Source organism: Centroberyx affinis, unplaced genomic scaffold (genome assembly GCF_046629955.1).
Source record: "Centroberyx affinis isolate AG114_WGS23_722 - 3 ecotype Tasmania unplaced genomic scaffold, CSIRO-AGI_Caff_v1 ptg003948l_1, whole genome shotgun sequence".
Taxonomy (NCBI): Eukaryota; Metazoa; Chordata; class Actinopteri; order Beryciformes; family Berycidae; genus Centroberyx; species Centroberyx affinis.
The window spans coordinates 100,783-120,370 of NW_027281773.1; the positions used below are offsets into that span (position 1 = coordinate 100,783).

The 19,588-nt window shown below is 41.6% G+C and overlaps 2 protein-coding genes across 3 annotated transcripts; one reads left to right on the top strand and one right to left on the bottom strand.

Annotated features, from left to right (window-relative positions):
• Positions 1-219: 219 nt before the first annotated feature.
• parp1 (poly (ADP-ribose) polymerase 1) lies at positions 220-14,986 on the bottom strand. 2 transcript variants are annotated; one of them, XM_071541754.1, is made up of 23 exons: positions 14,803-14,986; positions 13,620-13,782; positions 12,919-13,028; positions 12,406-12,620; positions 10,122-10,212; positions 9,835-9,951; positions 9,209-9,385; positions 8,785-8,947; positions 7,847-7,987; positions 7,428-7,667; positions 7,131-7,196; positions 6,849-6,981; positions 6,136-6,331; positions 5,717-5,845; positions 4,879-4,962; positions 4,009-4,131; positions 3,747-3,875; positions 3,472-3,570; positions 3,111-3,263; positions 2,754-2,881; positions 2,562-2,623; positions 1,849-1,963; positions 220-1,088 (listed from the first exon to the last, which is right to left on the bottom strand). In XM_071541754.1, the coding sequence occupies exons 1-23, from the start codon at positions 14,923-14,925 to the stop codon at positions 1,007-1,009; spliced, it is 3,039 nt and encodes a 1,012-aa protein (XP_071397855.1). In that variant the 5' UTR covers positions 14,926-14,986; the 3' UTR covers positions 220-1,006. The 2 variants fall into 2 exon arrangements, with proteins under 2 accessions (XP_071397855.1, XP_071397854.1); XM_071541753.1 differs by having other exon boundaries at positions 12,919-13,034.
• Positions 11,224-12,138, top strand: adorb1a (adenosine receptor B1a). Its single transcript, XM_071541762.1, has one exon. It carries the CDS (start codon positions 11,248-11,250, stop codon positions 12,136-12,138), a length of 891 nt encoding a protein of 296 aa, XP_071397863.1. The 5' UTR covers positions 11,224-11,247.
• Positions 14,987-19,588: the final 4,602 nt, after the last annotated feature.

A 19,588-nucleotide genomic window follows, 5' to 3' on the forward strand; every position in this document is an offset into this window, starting at 1 on the left:
TCTGACCTCACCACTGACCTCACTCTGAAAAGACAATCTCTGCACAGGGAATAAAAGTGTCTCACTACTACTTTCTATTTCAAATAATTGTACTGCCCTTTTATATTGATATACAGATTTGGGTTAGATTGAAATCAGCTCAAATAATGATCACATATACAGTACAATGGTATAATAACAAAATAATTCACACAAACTTTGGCATAAACTTTTCCAGGGATTCTCAAAAGGTTTTTATTCTGTGTGAGGTAAGCGAAGAAACAAAAAGACTAAGAAAAGTACCACATCATATAATGGCAATCATTTCTGTTACAGAATACTTGGCCTAAACACTAACCACATTTTTCTACTTTTTTTTTTTTTTAATGGTCATTCTTGACAAGAAAGACAGCTTGAGAGACAAACGACAAAACAAAATATGTACATGTCCAACCTCGTACAGAACCTTTGAACCAAACTTCTGAATCTTAGTGGTTCCATTACTGGGAAGCCCGAGTAAAACGTCAACCTTGGTTTGTGTATGTCTGCAGTTTGGTTGTTTGCATGACTGAAAACATTCTAAACTTGCAGCACTATGCCTTATTAACTGCGCAGGTTTATTCAAGAATGAAGAAATAAGATCACTCTAACATGAAAGACTACCTAGAGTGAGACAGAAAACCGCTAACCATGTCTTGTTTTCTTTCAAAACCAAAATCTTTCCATACAGTATGAACCTTGCTTCAACCACCGTGTTCAGCTGTAAATTCCAGTCTTAAGAGCAAGTCTGAATTAGGTACTTAAGTGCCTAATGTAATATACCAATACTAAGGAAGGCTGCCAACTAGTATATGAACCTGATGTGGAAGCAATAAAGTGACTAGGGATTTCCAACGACCAATACAAAGCGTGGTGTAGCATCAGTCCTTTGCCAAACGTTATCTTCTGTTGCAGAGAATGAAGCCCAGGCATTTGGAGGCAACAGTGTTCTTTGTATCCATCAAGGAGGGTTTGGCTGCAGCCCCTCTCACCACAGGGATGTCTGGTAGTTAAACTTGATCTTCAGGAGATACTTCAGGTTCACCTGCGCCACATCATACACAATGTACCTGGAGGAGCAACGGTTAAGGAAAACTAATGCCGTCCACAGACTATATGACTAATAAAGTCCAAACAGATTGAAAATAGAAAGCACAGTACTTCAGGGATGCACAAAGTTAGACAAGCTAAAGATAGAGATCATACATTTGACAACACCACCAAAAGAGCACTGCAACATTCAAATCCTTTGCAGGACTGTGGTTAGCACAAGATAGAACACCAAACATTGACCGATAGCAACTCGCTCAGTTCCTGTTTGTATTTTTTTTCTGTTTTGAGCTCAACTCTCAGTGGCTGCTGCTGTCAGTCTCGGTCAGAGATTAATGTGCTTGTCCATCTCACACAGCAGGGTTTCAATCGGTGCCTCAGACTGGTTTACAGCATGATCAGGAGACAATAGAGTCCTTAAACCCTCTCACATGACAAGATAGCCATGCTGACTATCAGTGCAGACTTCCCCATATCTGCTGCTAAGTCAGCAAAGACTCCACCCGATCTTGAATTCAGAATGCCAAAATCTGGCCTCGAATCAGGCTAAATGTCATGTAGCGAGAATCTGGCAAAATAGACAGCTGGAAACACAGTAATGAAAGCTCAATTTGTTATAGGTTGGCAGCTACAAAATACACTTGAGTCACTAATCTTTCAGCTCTGTACTTTTTTAGAGACAGAAAATACATTATATAGCAGAGCAGAAAAAACATGGAATAATTTAGGGACACAAATATTTTCAAATTCATAAAAGAGGTGGTGAAAATTAAAGGATACTCGTTGTACAGAAGACTTGTGTCATCAATGTTAGTATTGGCTCCTTTTCCCAGAGGCACTTGCACCCCGTCTAAAGTGACAGTAGCACCTGGATCAGGGGCAGTTCTACCCACACCTGCAAACAAGACAGAAGAAAACATGAATGAGTAAAAGTCTGAAGGAGAGTGAATGAAAAACATTAACAATATATTAACAAGAACCACTTGAGCTGCCAAATGTCACAGCATAATTATTATGGTATATTGAACATAACCAATTATGCAAATAAGGTAATTATTTAAGCTAATTCATGCATTAATTAGCAAACAGTTCTATGTCAACGTAATTGTCTTCACATAACACGTGGGTAGTATTAATATGAACTCTTTATCTTAATGCATTAAGGAGTTAGGGTTACTAGTAGCAGTTTGAAGAAAAACAATTAATATGCAAATGTGTGCAGCAAGGTGCATCATCAGATCATCTACTCTGTAGGAGGAACCTGTGGTTTAAGTATGAAATTTCTATCATCTATTGTTCTTGAGTTATTGTGTTCACAAGAATGTGTTTACACATAAACAGACGCCACCATGACGACATCATGACCCACATACCAAGTACCATGGTGACGAGCCATGAAAACCAAATTCCATTTCAGTTTTCATGAGATACTTATGACTAAGTATACTGTATAACGAACCATTTTATTTAAAAAAAAATGCAAGGTTTCTCACCTTTAACACTGTGTTTGCCCTTAGGTAGTTTTGTAATGTGTGAGGCCTTCTTCAGTTCATGCCTGTAAAAAACCAGCAAGACACACATTCACTTACACCATCACAGAGATATATTTTGTCAAGAAGCACTAAAAATAAGCCAAGGAACCCCCATATTTCAGCATGCAGTGAAGAATTCAGACTGTCACTCACATGTTGCCGAGGGCAACCTCTGCCAGCAGTAGGAGGCCTACAGGGTCTGACTGGGAGGTGTGGCAGTAGTTTGCACTCTTCGACACCATGTCGGCAAAGTACACACCTTTGCCAAACATGTAACCGGTCTAGAGAGAATAAAGCAAAACACAAATGCCATCTAAATTATAACAGAAGTGAATATGAGCAAATGCACTGAAAACGGTTGTAGAACATAAGCATATATGAAAAGGGAGGTATTGCATTGTTGCATAAGAGCAAGTGGCAGGTGCAGCCTTTGAAACAGTCTTTAACTCAGCCTAACCATAATTAGAAAATCTAGTACAAATATACACATCACAGTATAGAAAGACTCACCACTGGGGCCTCTGGAGGGGCGATGCGGAGACCCTGAGACAGAATACCAGCGTAGTTGGTAGCGCGCGAGCCGTGCCACAGCAACTGCCGATTGTGCAGGTCCCTGAAGGGACGGAACCGTTGGTTCTCTCCCTCCCGAACAATTTTGAAGATCTGAAAGATGGAACAAAGTCAGGAAACACAGAGGCAGGTGAGAGTTTATACCCTGCAACAGAGCTACACAGAAGAACCAACATGGTTTGTGCTAGAATCAATATAATAATCATGTACACAGATTTATACAAACTAACCACTGTCTTAACAATATTGAAATATAGTGGTTGTCTTGTTAAAAACATGGCTTGTCCCATTAATAACTTACGTCTTCTACTTCCAGTGTATAGGTGTTGTGCGTAGCAGCGTGTGTGTTCTTGACATATTGCAAAATAGTGTCAGCCTCCATCGTGGTCTTATCAACAACCTTTGAGATAAAAAAACAAATAAACATATCACATAATCTCTACAAACTTTGGTACAATGCAAGTATTACATTCACTTAGTTGAACATTATATTCACTAAAACAATGAAAAATTGCACAAAACACTGTCCATGACTATGAATGAGCCGGTCACAAAACAGCTGGAAAAGCCCTTTACCTCAATCTTGGTTTTGAGTTTCTCGTAGTTGATGTCGATGGGATCGTTGTCGTTGTCCTCGGCCCCTCCTCTCAGTAGGCTGTAGGCCACTTCGATATCCAACAGGTTGTCCAACATCTGAACTTTAGCCTGGACAGTGGGACAGAAACGGTTCAACACCCTCCATGCTTGTCCTATTGTCCGGCATTGGCTACATTTAGGACTCTTTGATGAATGCACATTTGAGTGATGTATGCTAGAGTTTTGTGTTTCGTGTTCCTACCTGAATGTAGTCCAAGTTGTTGAGCAGTGGAGGTTTCTTCATGCCAAAATCGTGAGGTATGAGGGTGTAGAAGCGATTGGACAGGTCCAGGATCTGGGACTCAGGCACAGAGTCTGACACAGCCTAGGATGAGAGAAGGCAACTCAAGGTTATCAATAAATAGATTGAATCATAGATTGTTACTTTATTTATCCCAGTGTGAAATTCAACTGTCACAGCAGCAACTAGCGACATAATAAACAGCATAACAAATGCTACAATACAGGCTAATAACTGTGTTGTTGTCATCCCATGTACAATTACAATGAATGCTATGCCCCCATACAAGTCAACATTTGGCACAGTAAACTAAAAACATGAGAATGTATATGGAATACCCTCTATATCCATTATATGAATCAAGAAAGAAAGAACAATATTACACAAATCCGCATCCGCACACACAGTATACAAATCAAGAAATATATAGCACAAATCCAGATCTACACATAGTGACATATATTGAGTATAACAAAACTTGCAGTTTAAGGTTTACAATGTGTACTTCATGGATTTGAAACCAGATAGTAACCTTTGTCATGTCATCTCTTCTCTCCATTCCTTATTTGTTGTTAATTTCAACTGTACTAACTTAGTAAAAAAAAAAAACACACACCACCAGTTTTTGGGAGTGCAAATGGTAGCGGTTCATTTCCATACTATAACCATGAGGACATGACCGCCACACCAAGAGTGGAGAATCTGAATATTATTAAGTAAGTTGAAATGAGGACTTGCTCCAGTTAACATTTCCTGAATCAGAGTTTGTAGACACACACTAGAAAGGTCAATATCAGGATGTCCCTCTGGGAGGCGCTGTTGGATGCTGACCTGCTGCACTTCACTGAGGAGAGCGTAGGCGCTCTGGATCTGCCTCTTGCTCAGCTTTCCGAGGGGCATCTTCTGGAGGTCAATCTGAAGACAGGAGAAGAGAGATAATGGAAGATATTATACTGATGTGTGGCATGTAAAAATAAAATCTTCACTTTGTGTGTTAACACGATTCCTCTTTTGTAGAAAAAGCATTGCCTCAACTGCATTTTGTGCTGCTAGTATGAAGAAGTGGGATCATGCACGACATGCCTTCTTTCCTTTACAACATCAGTACATGTGTATTCAGCTGGCAATGACGTGGCCTTTTGTTTACATTGTAGTTGCATGTACCAGCGGCTTTGGGTTTTGTGTATTTTGTTTGACCACGGCAAAAAGAAAAACGCTTGTGCTTTAGGGAAAGAAGCAGAGGAGCGGAAGGAGGAAATGGAGATGCAGTCAAATTATCAGTTGCCTAGATAGCGTAAAATCCCACCTCTTCATTGTAGTTGGCCGGCTCAATAATAGGGGTCCATGTCATGTGGATTCCTCTAAACAGTTGATTATTTACACAATTTTGTTGTAAAAAGCATGTCATATTTCTATGTCATGGTGCTTTATAATGAATCTGAACTTTTCTCCACTTAAGAATGTTCTGCCAAAAAACAAGTGATACGCTTTTCTTTTTCCAAAGCAGACGGTTTTTTCCATTAAAAAGGAAGTGGTAGTATGAGAAAAAGCGGAACAGTATGACCATGCCCTAAATTGAGATTAAAACATGCAGAAGAAAAAATAAACAGGATCTCTCTCATGCGTTCTCTTTCTCACACACGTACTGCCACCAATCTCAAAGTCTTACCTCAAACTCCACCATGGCCTTCTTCATGCTCTCCACGTCAAAGATCATCCGGATCAGCTCCTGGACAGGTTTGGCCAGATGAGACTTGGTGCCAGCGGAGGCCGTCAGCTTCTTCACTGCCTCCTCATCCTGTCCGGTAACATAAACACCACAGTCCATCAGGTAAACAAAACAAAACAACCAAAGTCTATCGGGTATAGAAAACAATCAGAGTAAAAGAATGGCCATGCTAACAGGCAAATTGTTACACAAGGTGCAATAGGGCATTTCCAATTTACTAATGTATAGATATAATAATCATGCTGCAAAATATTGTATACCCACCACTGTTCAGGCTCCATAAGATAGAAATTGAAGAGGTAGGTAATTTGTTGTAATTGTTTTGTGTTAATTGGTGCATTTTGTGCGTGTGTCTGTACCTGTCCATAGTCAATCTCCAGAGGGTAGAACTTATTAGGGTACTTGGTGAAGTTGGTGCAGCCCCAGGCGTTGCCCGTCTTCTCCTTGTACACACCCAGGAAGTTGTCCATGGCAGAGTTCTTGTCGTGGAACTTGTCCAGCTTGTTGCCTCCGATGGTCGTGCCCACTCTTCCCCATGACCTGAACACCCAGTACCTACACACACATGACAGTACGGCATATATATTAGTTAGATTGATTAATCAATGGTTTATGGATAGAGGTGAGGTGAGATGGCAAGGCGAGGAAATAATGAGAAAGGAACAAATACTGTCCAATGGTGCAATCTGCAAGCTATAGCTAGTGAGTTAAAACCAATTTAAAAAGTAATTAGAAAAGTGCAAATATCAGCCATAATCCACATAAAATAGGGTTGTGAATCGTCATCAAAAAGTGATACCTTTTGGTAGATAAGATACGCATATTACACATAATATTATACATGCAAACAACAAGGGAGATTTTATCTCAGATGTTGACATGAGTAGTCAAAGATAGTAGAGGGAGTACCTCTTTCTGACTACAAGAATCTGCATCTTGAGTGCACATCACTCTTTTATATTATTGAAGCCAAATTGGTCCATCAGATCAGTGCTTCTCTATATCCATAAATATCCATATACTACATGGATATTTGTTAATCAAGGTCCTGATTTTCTGCAGTGACACTGACCGTTTCTGTACATCATCCTCCAGCAGCTGCAGCTTGTAGTAGGAGTTAGTTCCTCTGACAATGTCCACAAGACCCAGTGTGGCGCTGTACATCTTCCCACTCTGCTCCAGGACATGGGCGCTGTTCTCCAGACCTGAGCCATCAAGAGAAGGACAAGTCAGAGAAGGTGATTTACCCACGCAAGGTACTCAAGACAACTAGCGGCTTAGTCTAGATTTGCCAAAAGATGATATCGCAAGCACAAACACACATACGCACGCGCGCACACACACACACACACACCCGAGTCTGGATCCACAGCAGCTCCTCCTTTGACTGTCAGTTTCATCTTCTTGGACTTGCTACCACCTGTAATAGTGTAGATTACAGATGTAGATACATTTATTCAGAACCAGTTCCTACCATTCTATCGACTTTATATTCTGATTATTACTATTATTTTATTATCAGATCATTACATATACATCAAACATCAAAATAGTTAAATCCTATTATACTAGTTGAATCACCCCTATACATAGGCAATAATAATAATCAGCATTTTCATAACTATGAACAACAACAACCAGCAGCCTTTACCTTCCTCCTCCTTCACCCTGCCTGAGCTCTTGCTGGCCACGGCCCCGGACTTGGAGGCCACTGGCGGAGCCTGGGCCTCGAGTTTGACCTCTGCGCCCCAGGGTGAGATGGCGTGCAGGGAGACCAGTTCCTGGAGGGCCTTGCCCGACGACTTGATGTCTGTGAGGAAATCCTCAGACACCACACGTACGCCGGCCTCCTTCACTTCCTCCATCTTCTTAGTCATCTTCTCCACTTCCTCTGTGAAATCAAAAGTGAGAGTGCATGTGCGAGAAAGAGCAAGTTAGAGAAGCGGGAAATATTGTTGTACACATTGTAATGATACATTATATTACCTTTGCTCATGAGATAAGCTCTTAACACCAATTGGTAGCAGTTACTGCCCCAAATTAACTCTCGCTTGTTGATTGGCTACTCACTCTTGGTGCTGAGGCAGAGAGCCGCCTTATTGGCTGTGCTAGTTATCTTCCCGCCCAGCTCCTCTACGAAGGCCTTCAGATCATCCTTGTTCTTGGACAGCTTGCCCACGGCCACCAGTTTCATACCAGTAAGAGGTTTGTCTACAAGGAGACAAACACACAAACATATTACAAACTCAGTCCATTTTCAAAATTCAGATCAATAATAACATAAGGGAACTGTTCAAATATCTGGCATGTTTGAATTCCTCTGACTGTTGCGGTTGTAGTTTGTTTTTATTTCCATTTATTTCTTAAAACATATTTTGCTATAATGTAGCATGAAGTCCTATTTTTAACCTTTTGAAGAAACTAAAAAGAATGCTTCATAGGATTTCTGTACATGAAGAGACACTGACAGCGCACGGACAGACAAGACAGAGCAGCACCGTGCAGCAGCGAGTTATTCAGACCATCGGGGGAAAGCGAGAAATATACACAAATCTATTATATTGTAATTTATTCCCATGCATGCTGCTCAGAGTAATCAGGACGTCAGCGTCTCTCCCTCTCCTCTCGTGCCATGTGCACGCAGGCAGGAGTGAGAGTGAGTTACTATGGTTACTGGGACGCTCTGTCTCTGTCGCTCTGAAACTTTCTTGTGGTTCCCAATAATAGGTTTTTAGGTTAGTATGCCTATGCAAAATCATGAATGTAAGTACCTCAATGCTGAAATCTAGTAATATAACATAATATAAAAAGCTCATTGAGTCAATGGAGCGCCGGACTAAAAGGAAAGCTTGTATTTCACGTCATTAAGTGTTTTTTCTTAAAAATTAACCGGTTAGTTACCGGTTAATGGGTGTCGGCCTATCAAAAGGAAAATTAACCGAAACTGACATCCCTAATTTTAATATTTGCACAACAGAAACACAAGTCATAAAGGTGTCTCCACTCACCTGCAGGCGCTCCCTCTGGCAGCGGTTTAGTTGGGGCACTGGAGGCACTGGCTCGGGGTTCGGCTGAGGCTGCGCTCAGGGTCGGGGTGGGGGCCACCTTGGGGTACATCCTGTCCTGTCGCTTGAACTTGAATTTTTTCAGGAAGGGAACCTCATGGAATTCCTGAAAGGACAACCTCAATATAATTAGAAAGTGTGCTAGTGTTTTATGCCTAATATCATGTTCAATTAAAAAAAAAGTACAACAACTATATAGTTATTGTATTTCCTTCCAATATGACGCATTTTTGTTCACTAGCTCTGTCATTATAATTTTTTCCTACTGGTGATTCTGTGTGGTAATGGAATATTACACAGAGAAGCAAAGGAAGCTCTGGAATGAGGTCACCTACCTTAGGGATGACCCAGTCTTTACGAATCCTACCTTAGGGATGACCCAGTCTTTACGAATGGGTGTCCCAATTTTGAACACACACTTTGTCCAGGCCGAGATGTCCCCGGTGCAGTAATAAGCATCGCCCTTGAACACCAGCTGGCCCTTGCACTCCTTACAGGGCTCGAGAGCCCCAAAAGCCATGCCGTCTGCCAGGCAGTCCACCACCTGTCAATCAAATAACACATGCTTGCTGGTCACGGAATAGCGTGACTATACCAGTGTCTGGAATAACAGGGACTAGGGGTACACTTGTCGTTTCAATGTGACTTATCAAATAAAAGACTCTTCTACAAGTTTAACTCCCATGAGCAAATAAACTCAGCTTCTTACTCTCTATCAATATAAAGGAATAAGTTCATGAATATCATTTTCAGGCCAAACGTGAACATTGTGATCTCATAAAATCCAAGCCTTAGAATCATATCTTGAAAATCACATTGAAATGACAAGTGTAACCATAGCAGATTATACACAATAATTAAATTAGTTGACTACCTACATGTGTATACGTAGTAACCAATTCAAGCCTGCCTAGACTTTGTTAAATGCCAAGTAATTATCCAGAATACAGTAGAAGTTTAGATCCACACAGAAAATGAAAGCTGGCTCCTTACATTGGACTCTCCTGAAGGAACCTCCTGGCTGTTCGCAATCAGCAGCTCCTTCATGTCATTGGTGGAACAGAACTTCCTCAGCTTGTCTTTGATTCCCCATATCAGCTGACTTTGTTCCTGTAAATGTGTACACACACACACACACACACAGCGTATTAGGAAAGTCATCATTCTAGACAAGTTCACCAAACTTATGTGCTGTTATCATGACATATTTTGTCAAAACGTATACATTTTTTTTTTTTTTTTTAAAAGGTGGAAAAAAACGGGAGGAAAATTGGGCAAACCTTCAACTGCTCTTCCAGCTTTTTCTTCTCCTCCTCTTCCGCCTTCTTCTGTTTCTTTGATGCTCCGTCCATCTCATCACCCTTCCTCTTTCTGCAAGAGCAAATGGGAAGTTAAAACATTTCTCTTTCAGGCCAGTTTTTGACTAATTTTACATGGATACTAGAAAACAGGGTGAATAGATTAAGTTGATGTCCCTTGACGAAACCTCCAAATGAACTTCCTAAATGAACCCAGAAGGGACATGGGACAATAGCCAAGGTCAGGGAAAAACAAGCCCAAATCTGACACCTTTATTCATTAAGCAAATTAATTAGAGCCCCATCAGTTAATGGACATGCACACACAAGCTGGTGCATGCCTCCATGTCCCCAAGCTTCAGTATTGATATCACCCTCCCTGCCCTGATAATAACAAAAATAAATCAGCTCCCCATGAGATTTTCACTGAACCCCCACACACACACTCACATGGGCAAAAACACACATATTTTACTTAATGACCATCCCATAGGAGTCCGGCTGTCTGATCCTTTGGAGTGTAAGAAACATGACAAACATCCCTCATCAGAAAACCCAAGGGGAGGTCAGGAAATCTATAAAACAGCCTCCTCCAGCCTCACTCAGACACTGCATCCTTTAAACAGAGGTGTGTGTGTGTGATCTTTAATGTGAGGGCAGGAGTACTTCACCAGGATGGCTGCAGGATCACACTGATGCAGCCTTGGCTCTTGAGTAACGATACTCTCCAAGAGTGACTGTGAAGAGTGAATATTACCACTTGTGTTCTGTTTAAGGGCCAGGCTAGATCGGTGAGTAATTCTACTACTTTCACAGCACATGTATTTTATTATCATGCTGCAAGAGGAAAAAATATCCATACAGCGTTCAAGGTGGAAACTTCTGACTTTGTCTGATTTCTCTCTTTAGGACAACTATGGAGAACACCAGTGCAGTGCTGAACCTCAACACTTTCCTCCTACCTGGAAACTCAACCCACCTGTCTTCCCCTTCCCAGCAACCTCTCTGGAACTCCTCAACCTCCTCTTCCTCCTATGCCTCCTCCTCCTCCTCTCTCTCTCCTCCAACTCCACCTGCTGACCTGGTGGTTTCCCCTAATGTGGCATACATGGCCGCTGAGCTGGTCATTGCCTTTCTGTCCACAGTGGGCAACCTGCTGGTCTGTGCCGCTGTGTGCCTCAACAAGAAGCTGCGCACCGTCACCAACTACTTCCTGGTATCCCTCGCGGTGGCTGACATCTGCGTGGGCGCGCTCGCCATACCTTGTGCCATCCTGACCGATATGGGCGTACCGCGCCACAATCTCTACCTGTGTCTGCTGATGCTGAGCGTTTTGATCATGCTGACCCAGAGCTCCATCTTCAGCCTGTTGGCAGTGGCTGTGGAGCGCTATGTGGCCATCTTCATGCCCTTCCGCTACCAGGCGCTGATGACGCCGCGCAACGCTGTGCTGGTAATCCTGGGCACCTGGGTACTGGCCTTCCTCATCGGCCTCGTGCCGCTGATGGGCTGGCACAAGACGCCGCCAGATTCAGGCTACTGCTTCTTCGTCTTTGTGGTGGACATGACCTACATGGTCTACTTCAACTTCTTCGCGTGCGTGCTGGCGCCCCTGGTGGTCATGTTCCTCATCTACGCCCAGATCTTTGCCACCGTCAAGCGGCAAGTGCGGCGCATCGCGGCCGAGCACGGCAGCGGAGGGGAGGGGCAAGCCAGAGCCGCGGCCTGCATGCGCCGGGAGATGAAGACGGCTACGTCTCTCTTCCTGGTTCTTTTCCTCTTCACTGTCTGCTGGATCCCGCTCCACATCATCAACTGTTTCCTGCTGCTCTGCCCTCACTGCCCCGTGCCGCTGGAGCTGCTGCTCACTGCCATCATCCTGTCACATGCCAACTCTGCCGTCAACCCCTTCCTGTACGCCTACACGATGAGGGCTTTCCGGGACACCTTCAAGGCTATCTTCTTGTGCTGCCGGACCATGGGTGACGGAGAGGCTTAAAAGGGGGCCCCGGGTGATGATGGAGGGGGAACTGCTGTCCCAAAACACCAACAGACCTGAGCAGACTTGGGGTCCCTAAGTGGCTAGAACTTGACCAGTCTAGTCCCATAAAATACTGTAAATACTGTGAACGCTATGATGCTACCCATCAGGCAAAACATCCACTCTCTCCTCATACATCAGCCATGAAATTTGTACCTATGCTGTAACAGCACCACTATTCCAACCTGCACCATTTAAGAGATTACCCTCCCCTCTTCCGCTCACCCTTCAGATTTGACAGCGGGAAGCCTCTTCTTAAGATCCTCTTTATCTTCGGCCCGCAGTGCGTTGAAACCCTTCAGCTGGGCGGCGTTGTATTCAGGCTTGAAGGCCAGTTCCTCCCTGCGGCCCACGAAACAGGCCGTGTGGTACCAGCGGTCTATCAGGCCCAGCTGGGGCTTCTCTGGGTCCACAGTCTTCTTGGACACACGAATCTGGTCCTGAAGGAGAGAGGCCAAAGGGTCAAAGACTTCAATAACACAATGGAATCAGACTTACATAATACACAATGTAGTTCATAACATGTACATTGATAGTATTAATAGCCAGGGTTGTGCTTTATTTGGGTAAAAAATGTCACCATTGTTCTTTGTACCAATTAAAAATCCATAAAATAAATCCATACTTGTCTACGCATTTACATGCAAATTTTGTACAGGTGTTCAAGCAGGGTATTTATTGTTGTATCCAAACACCAAACAGTAGTTTTGGTGTGTACAAATGAAAGTCTCTGCTAACCTTTTCTATTTTCTGCTCACAGCCTTTGCACGTGCTGCGGTTCGACTTGGCGTACTCCACCGCAAAGTCATTCAGTGTCTTCTCTCCTTTAGCTCCGCCCTTCTGGTCCCCTTTACCTATGAGAGGAAAAATATTCAACTGTCAATCTCAACACAATGAACAGCTGCCAGTAGTGTCATGACAATTTTGTGTACAAAGTCCCTTCTGAATATATTATTAATATATTCACCAGAACAAATAAGCCAAGAGACTGTTTATTGTTTTAGCACAGCGCTGTTGCCATCGCACCATGGTGATCGAGGGGTAAATTCAGGTCAGGCAAACAGGGTGACACGGTGTGGTTAAATGCTTTTAGTTACATTTTTTGATAAGAAGACATCTATTCTGGCATTTATAATGGGACATGTTATATAAGCAGTGCTTCTGTGTATGTAATATGTTATAAGCTATGTTTGCTAATGGTTTATTTGCTAATGTTAATTAGCAAGCCAAGTAGCCTTACTGTATTCTCCATAGATGAAATTAGATACTATACAACTATAGAGCCAGAGAGCTCAGATTACATCCCAATAAACTCGTTAATTAGGTTGATTGACCATCGCCATGAACACACAATGGGACTGTGCAGTGCCTGTACTCGTGATATTTTACCAATCACTTTAGAGAGGAGGAAAGTCAAATATTAAAGGTCGAGCACTGACCTCCTGTGGCTCCCCCACTTTCAATGGCCTTTTTGACCTTTTCCTGGTCGTCCCAGCGGAGGTCAGAAAACCCAGCGATATCAGCAGTGGACTGAGCTGCTGCCCGCTGCCAGAAACAGGAAAAGTGGTGCCAGTGGGGAACCTTCCCATCAAACATGGGGGACTGGGGGACAAAGAGCAGACAGGAAAGGATCAACATGTGTTAATAGAAAACCACTAGTATGAAGGGGAAAAAAAGGAAATACTGCTAGAAGAAACAGGAATAAGACCAATATAATGGGTTTCATAATTATATAGACTAATAATGCAGTGAAAAGCATAGACAGACATGGCTTTTTGAAATGAGGCCGTTCATAAAAATGTTACAAGCTCAGAAGTGATGAATCTGTGCTCTTGCTGATGTTGATCGGAAGGGATTCAATCTGTTTTCAGTGTGAGGCAGAATCAGTGATGGAAAACCTGGAACTGCTCCACAGAGGATGAATCAGGAGATTGGTTTTGGTTTGGTTTTGGTTTTGTTTATGCATACTGTTGATGCAGGCCTGTCTGTCTCTGCTACAATGAGCTCTAAGCAATAGTAGCATTGTCAGTCCTGAACTACAAAATGGGGTCGTGTCCCCAGATAATCCCACGGTGGTAAATGCAATCACCATTAAAACGTTTCTTAATTCATTCTCTGTGGAGCAGCTCCAGATTTTACATCTTGATAACAGCACAGGATCACGTTGTTTCTCCGATTTCCTGCATTTATGAAAGTTGTCCATTATTCCCACATATTGTTTGAACAGTCCTAGACTAGAGGCACAACATGGGGCTGAGGATGCTTACATGAAGTGGTAATCCTCATTAAATCGTGATCGCATGAATCGCTGTTTGATGTGATTTCTAATGACACAGAATGCGTAATTCTTCGTTAAGTCAGTCTTAACGATTCTTTGTGAACAGCACATTCAATAGATAATGTTAGCCATTTAAATGCTAATAAGGGCCTTCCGATAAACTACTGAAACCATTTGAAACCACACTGTAAACTACACATTCGCAGTCTTCAGTGGGTGGATTAATGCTGAAGAAGGGGGAGAACAAGCCAGCTAATTTTCTAAACAAGCAAGTTATCAAATAGCATGCAAGCTAACCCCTGTGGTAGCTAACTGGGTTCTGCAGAAGACTCAAGACGTCGTACCTGCACCATGATGGCCATTCGCAGCGAGTCTTTAGCGATGTTATCCTTGCATTTCTTGCATGATGCACGGCCACTTTTAGCATATTCCGCTTTGTAAAGCTTGTCCTCTTGTGAGTCTGCCATAATCCCTTAATATTAAAGCTAAATAAAATCAACTGACTGTGAGGCCAACTTTCACCGGATGACAAGAAGCCACAACAATCAAAGCAGATGCAATAGCAGAGCCCGCGTGCGTGCACGGCAGAGAGGAGAGGGAGGCGAAGTGAGCTCACTCTGCCACTGTTTCCGGGTACCACAAACGTCATCACGAAGCGCGGCGGGAAAAAATGCAGACAACACAGGACCACACATGGATGTATTAGGGACAACAGGACTCTACTGTTATTCTATTCATAGTATTCCCATGGTGTCACTTACTGCTTTACAGTATAGACAGCTCATTGGCTGTGGCTGTAATTTGATTTTAATCACCTGTTAATTTATTACAATCATCTGTTATTTTCCTGCCAAGATGGCTGTGTGGCGATGTAACAGAATACTGGAGCTGAAACCTCCCCGCCCCCTTTTTCAGTGGCTCCAGAAGCAAATTCTGCATTCATTTTCTCCATAGACATTTCAGAAAATCACAATATAAAGAGTTTTCAGTTATAAACCAAACCAATCAGCTACCGGTTGAATGAATGGGTATGTAACAATAGATTCAGAAAAAAATATTTATATGAAAAATTAAAAAAGGCAAGGGACAGACTGTATATAATGTTTATTTTAAGAGGGAACTAGGCTACTTTCCCTCATTTTCAACAGTGATACTAAATAATATTAGGCTACAATATCCTAATATTATGATGCTTACTGATGATTTTCACACCTGCACACACTCTTCTCCTCATCCCTAAAAACAGATGTCATGGCTGGCAGTAAAACATGGAGGAGTGGCAGCAATCACTGGTGACTGGTACAGGTTCAAGCCGACTAACATTACTACCAACCACCTGCATCTTGAGTTAACATTTCTCTGGTGACGTCTCTGATTGGTGGGAACTTGCCAAAGCTTGTCGGTTGTGTAGAATTTAACGATTTCTTATGAGCAAAGTTGAAATCAGATTGACTGATGTTTTCTAAAGCAGTGGTTCTCAAAGTGGGGTCCGGGGACCCCCAGGGGTCCGTGGCACTCAAGTCAATTATTATTTATATAGCCCAAAATCACAAATCAGAATGCGGGGGTCCCGGTATATTCTCTATCTTGTAAGGGGTCCTTGGTTGAAAAACAATTGAGAACCTCTGTTCTATAGTCGTTTCACAATCTGATAGCTCATGATAAGGGTTAACGCCCACTTTTGGAGACTGCAATTTTTGAGTGATTCATCTTTTAAAACATAGACGATCTTTGGTGCATGCCCGGCAGAATACGCGCGCTAGTCGCAGTCAGTAGTAATCGAGTCAGGAGAACTCGTCCAGATTCTGAAAGATGGAAAAGTCAATTGGAAACGCTAAAATGTATTGCGCACTAAGATGGTCTTTCTATAATTTCCTTTAACAGGAATTTTAACCACCTTCTCCCTCCAAATAACATTTCGACATACTTTTTTAGCTTCAGACCAGTGAATACAGGAGAGAATAACCTATTCCAGTTAAATCAAAAATCAAACAAAAAACGCAATAATCTTTTCCTGTGATCAGACAGTTCACTCAATAACAACTTTCTCCCAAAGCTAGAAACAACAGACCTGACCTCATTTTTCTGAGGCTGCATCATTGAGCATGAATAAAAAACTGTCTTTGTTTACTCACACATTATTAATTTGAGTTTTTATTACATTGCAGGTTGACAGTTTGCACCAGGCAATACCTTAATCCCAGAAAATATAATGTCACATTGTCAGCAGAAGTGTGTCTCAGTGACTTTTTTTTTTTTTTTTCAAATGATGAAAGAGTTTTGTTTATGAATCAGTGGAAGTTTCCTGCTTAAGCCAATATGTGAGCTCAGGTTTGCTACTAGTTTATAGGCATTTTCTGGTCAAAATAACTTAGGCATGGTCTCTTTGATACAATATAGAAATTTATCACAAAAATAATCTTCTAGAATCTGTTTCAAGTTTAACAGAATCCAAAGTGAGCATTGGGAGCAAGGTTATTTCTGTGCCTCTTCTTCACTTTTGCAACTTAGTTTCAGCAAGTTAAAAACCATGACAAATTTTCATTAATACATAGCATCAGGTTGTTCATTGAAGCTTGGTCAGGTTAACATTCTTAACAGTACTGTTTCACGATCAGACTAATGATTTATGACTTTACAATTTCTCCATGACATTAAATTACCAAAATGTCCACTATGTGCCATGTGTTTAACCTTAACTTAAGTTCTGGGATACAGGATGTGCAACATCAAATGGTAAAATCCAAAATTTCATTCAGAGATTTCAGTCACAGATTTGCTGTCAATTTGAGGGAGTTGGAGTTTCACTGATAGGCGCAGACCTCCAGATGGCAGACTAAGTTCAGAGGTAAAATGCCCAGTCTGCACTGCAGGAGACAGGACTATGGGTAAACTCTACTCCAGAGGCTCATCCCTATGTGATACCCAGGCTTTCCACTGTGTATGCATGAATCCCATGAAATGTGATCATGTTCTTCTTTCCAGCAAAAAAAAAAAAATCCAGCAAAAAAAAAAAAAAAACCTGCTTAGAAAGTGTAATGCTGGTGTCTTTTGAAGGCTGCAAGGTATGATTTGTCCAGGGAGTTGTGTATGCAAGTTTTGTGCATGCATCGTTATTAAAGTGGAACTATGATTCATAGAGTCTGTGCTCCTTTACATATCTTTTCTTTCATATAACAACTTTCATAAGTGCCGATGCTGCATGGCACCAACACTGCAGTGTTAGGAGTCCAAATCCCACTGGGGCCTCTCATACAGTGTTTAATATGTCATTTGGATAAGAGTGGCTATCAAATGCTATGTTTGGATTGTCCTACATAAGAGGCTATAGATTCCCCAGTAATGTGTGTGAACAACCTATTCCTCACAAACTGGAGTCTAATCCCTTGCATACAAACATGGCCATTGAATTAATTAACTAAATATTAAAACACAAGCCAGGAACCAATTCTGAACACATGCTTCTATTTAAATACTTATAAATACAGCTTTCAGATTTACAGTGCTGGACCTATGGAGGGAATCAATATGTTGACCTGTCACCAATGGAAATGTAACTTCTCAAACCCATTCAAACAATAACCCACAATAATACCACAGTTTCCCAGAGCCAATGGAACAGTTTTAGGCTTTAGGGCTGATAACACTGCTGAACCTTGGGAAGACATCTCAGCTTCAACATGAAGCTGCGTGGGCCGCAGCTAACTTCACTGTGGTGAGTGAACCAGTCTGAAGGCAACAGTTTGTGGATTTTGGCATCTCTGTGATCTCAGCACACACTTTATCTGGAGGTTGAAGTCCACTGCCATGATGGTGCTCTGAAAAAGACTGCAACACTGCCTTGTCAAACAGTTTGGCCCCCTGACAGGTCTGTTGTTTTCTTATACATGTGCTCTGTGCCTTCAGTCCCTCAGCTAATGATTTTGACAGGGAGCAGCTGGCATCGACTAGTGGTCAGCAATTTGTATCATAAAGAGAGGCACCACATTATTATTATTGGTCAATTAATAATAATATTACTACTACTATGGCTACTATTACTAATAATCATCATCAGAATAATAGGTATCAATTAATGTTATCACATTATTATTCATGATGCATTTGATCTTTTTTGTGGTCCTTAACACAAAAGTGTGAATTGAGTTTAATACTAATGAGCCTCTCTCAAATCAAATTTGGAATGAATGCATGGTGACAATGAATCACATGCACTATTAGCTGAAATGACATCACTCAGTTTTATTTTCGTTACTGGTTTTATTAACAGAAAAAGCAGACCATTAAATATTTTTGGTAAAAATGATGGAAAAATAAACACACAGCTTACCTAGGAAAAATTAAATAACATAATTTTACTATAATATATCGCTGTTGTCGGGTGAAAACCTCATATCTCCCAAATGTCAACAGCCTTTCTTCAGCTTTCTGAGTTTATTTAGTTTTGAGAGGGTTTAATAAACCCAAGGATTGTAGAATTTCCTCAATCCATAGTATGTAATCCTTCAATTAGTTAAAACATGAAAAAAATCGTCAGAGTCACCAGGTTTTCACCGGACAATGACGATATGCAACAGGCCTACAATATAATCTTTACATTTAGGTAAAAACACCTTGTGTGTCCTTTCATTTTAAGATCTAATGACATGAATGACATGAGGTGAGAGCAGTGCCACAGATTATAACTGTGCTTTTGGCAAGGAAGTCGATTCAACAGTTAACAATTAAAACCTCTATGAAAGCAGAGAAATTCGCTGTTGTTGGAAAGGTCAAGTAACTGTAAAACGAATGTGATCATGGTAATACCTAACCAAGGCAAAACTGAGTTGGCTACTTTGTAATTACTTACTTTGTAATTACTTTGTAATTGGTCACATGTAGATTTTTGACACTAATCTCAGAAATCCAGACCAATGCGGACAATATCGATTATTTTGACACTGATGTAGACAGAAGTACCACTTTCATGGGAGCAACACACAGGTAAAAATCTGTACAATATCAAACCTAACAGTAATTTGAATTAATTATTCATGGGACTTTTTTATTCCCTGTTTTATGCTGATGGAGCATAAGAAGCCAACCTAATTTACTCTTTCTTAAATGGACATCTTGAACATCTTGAATTAG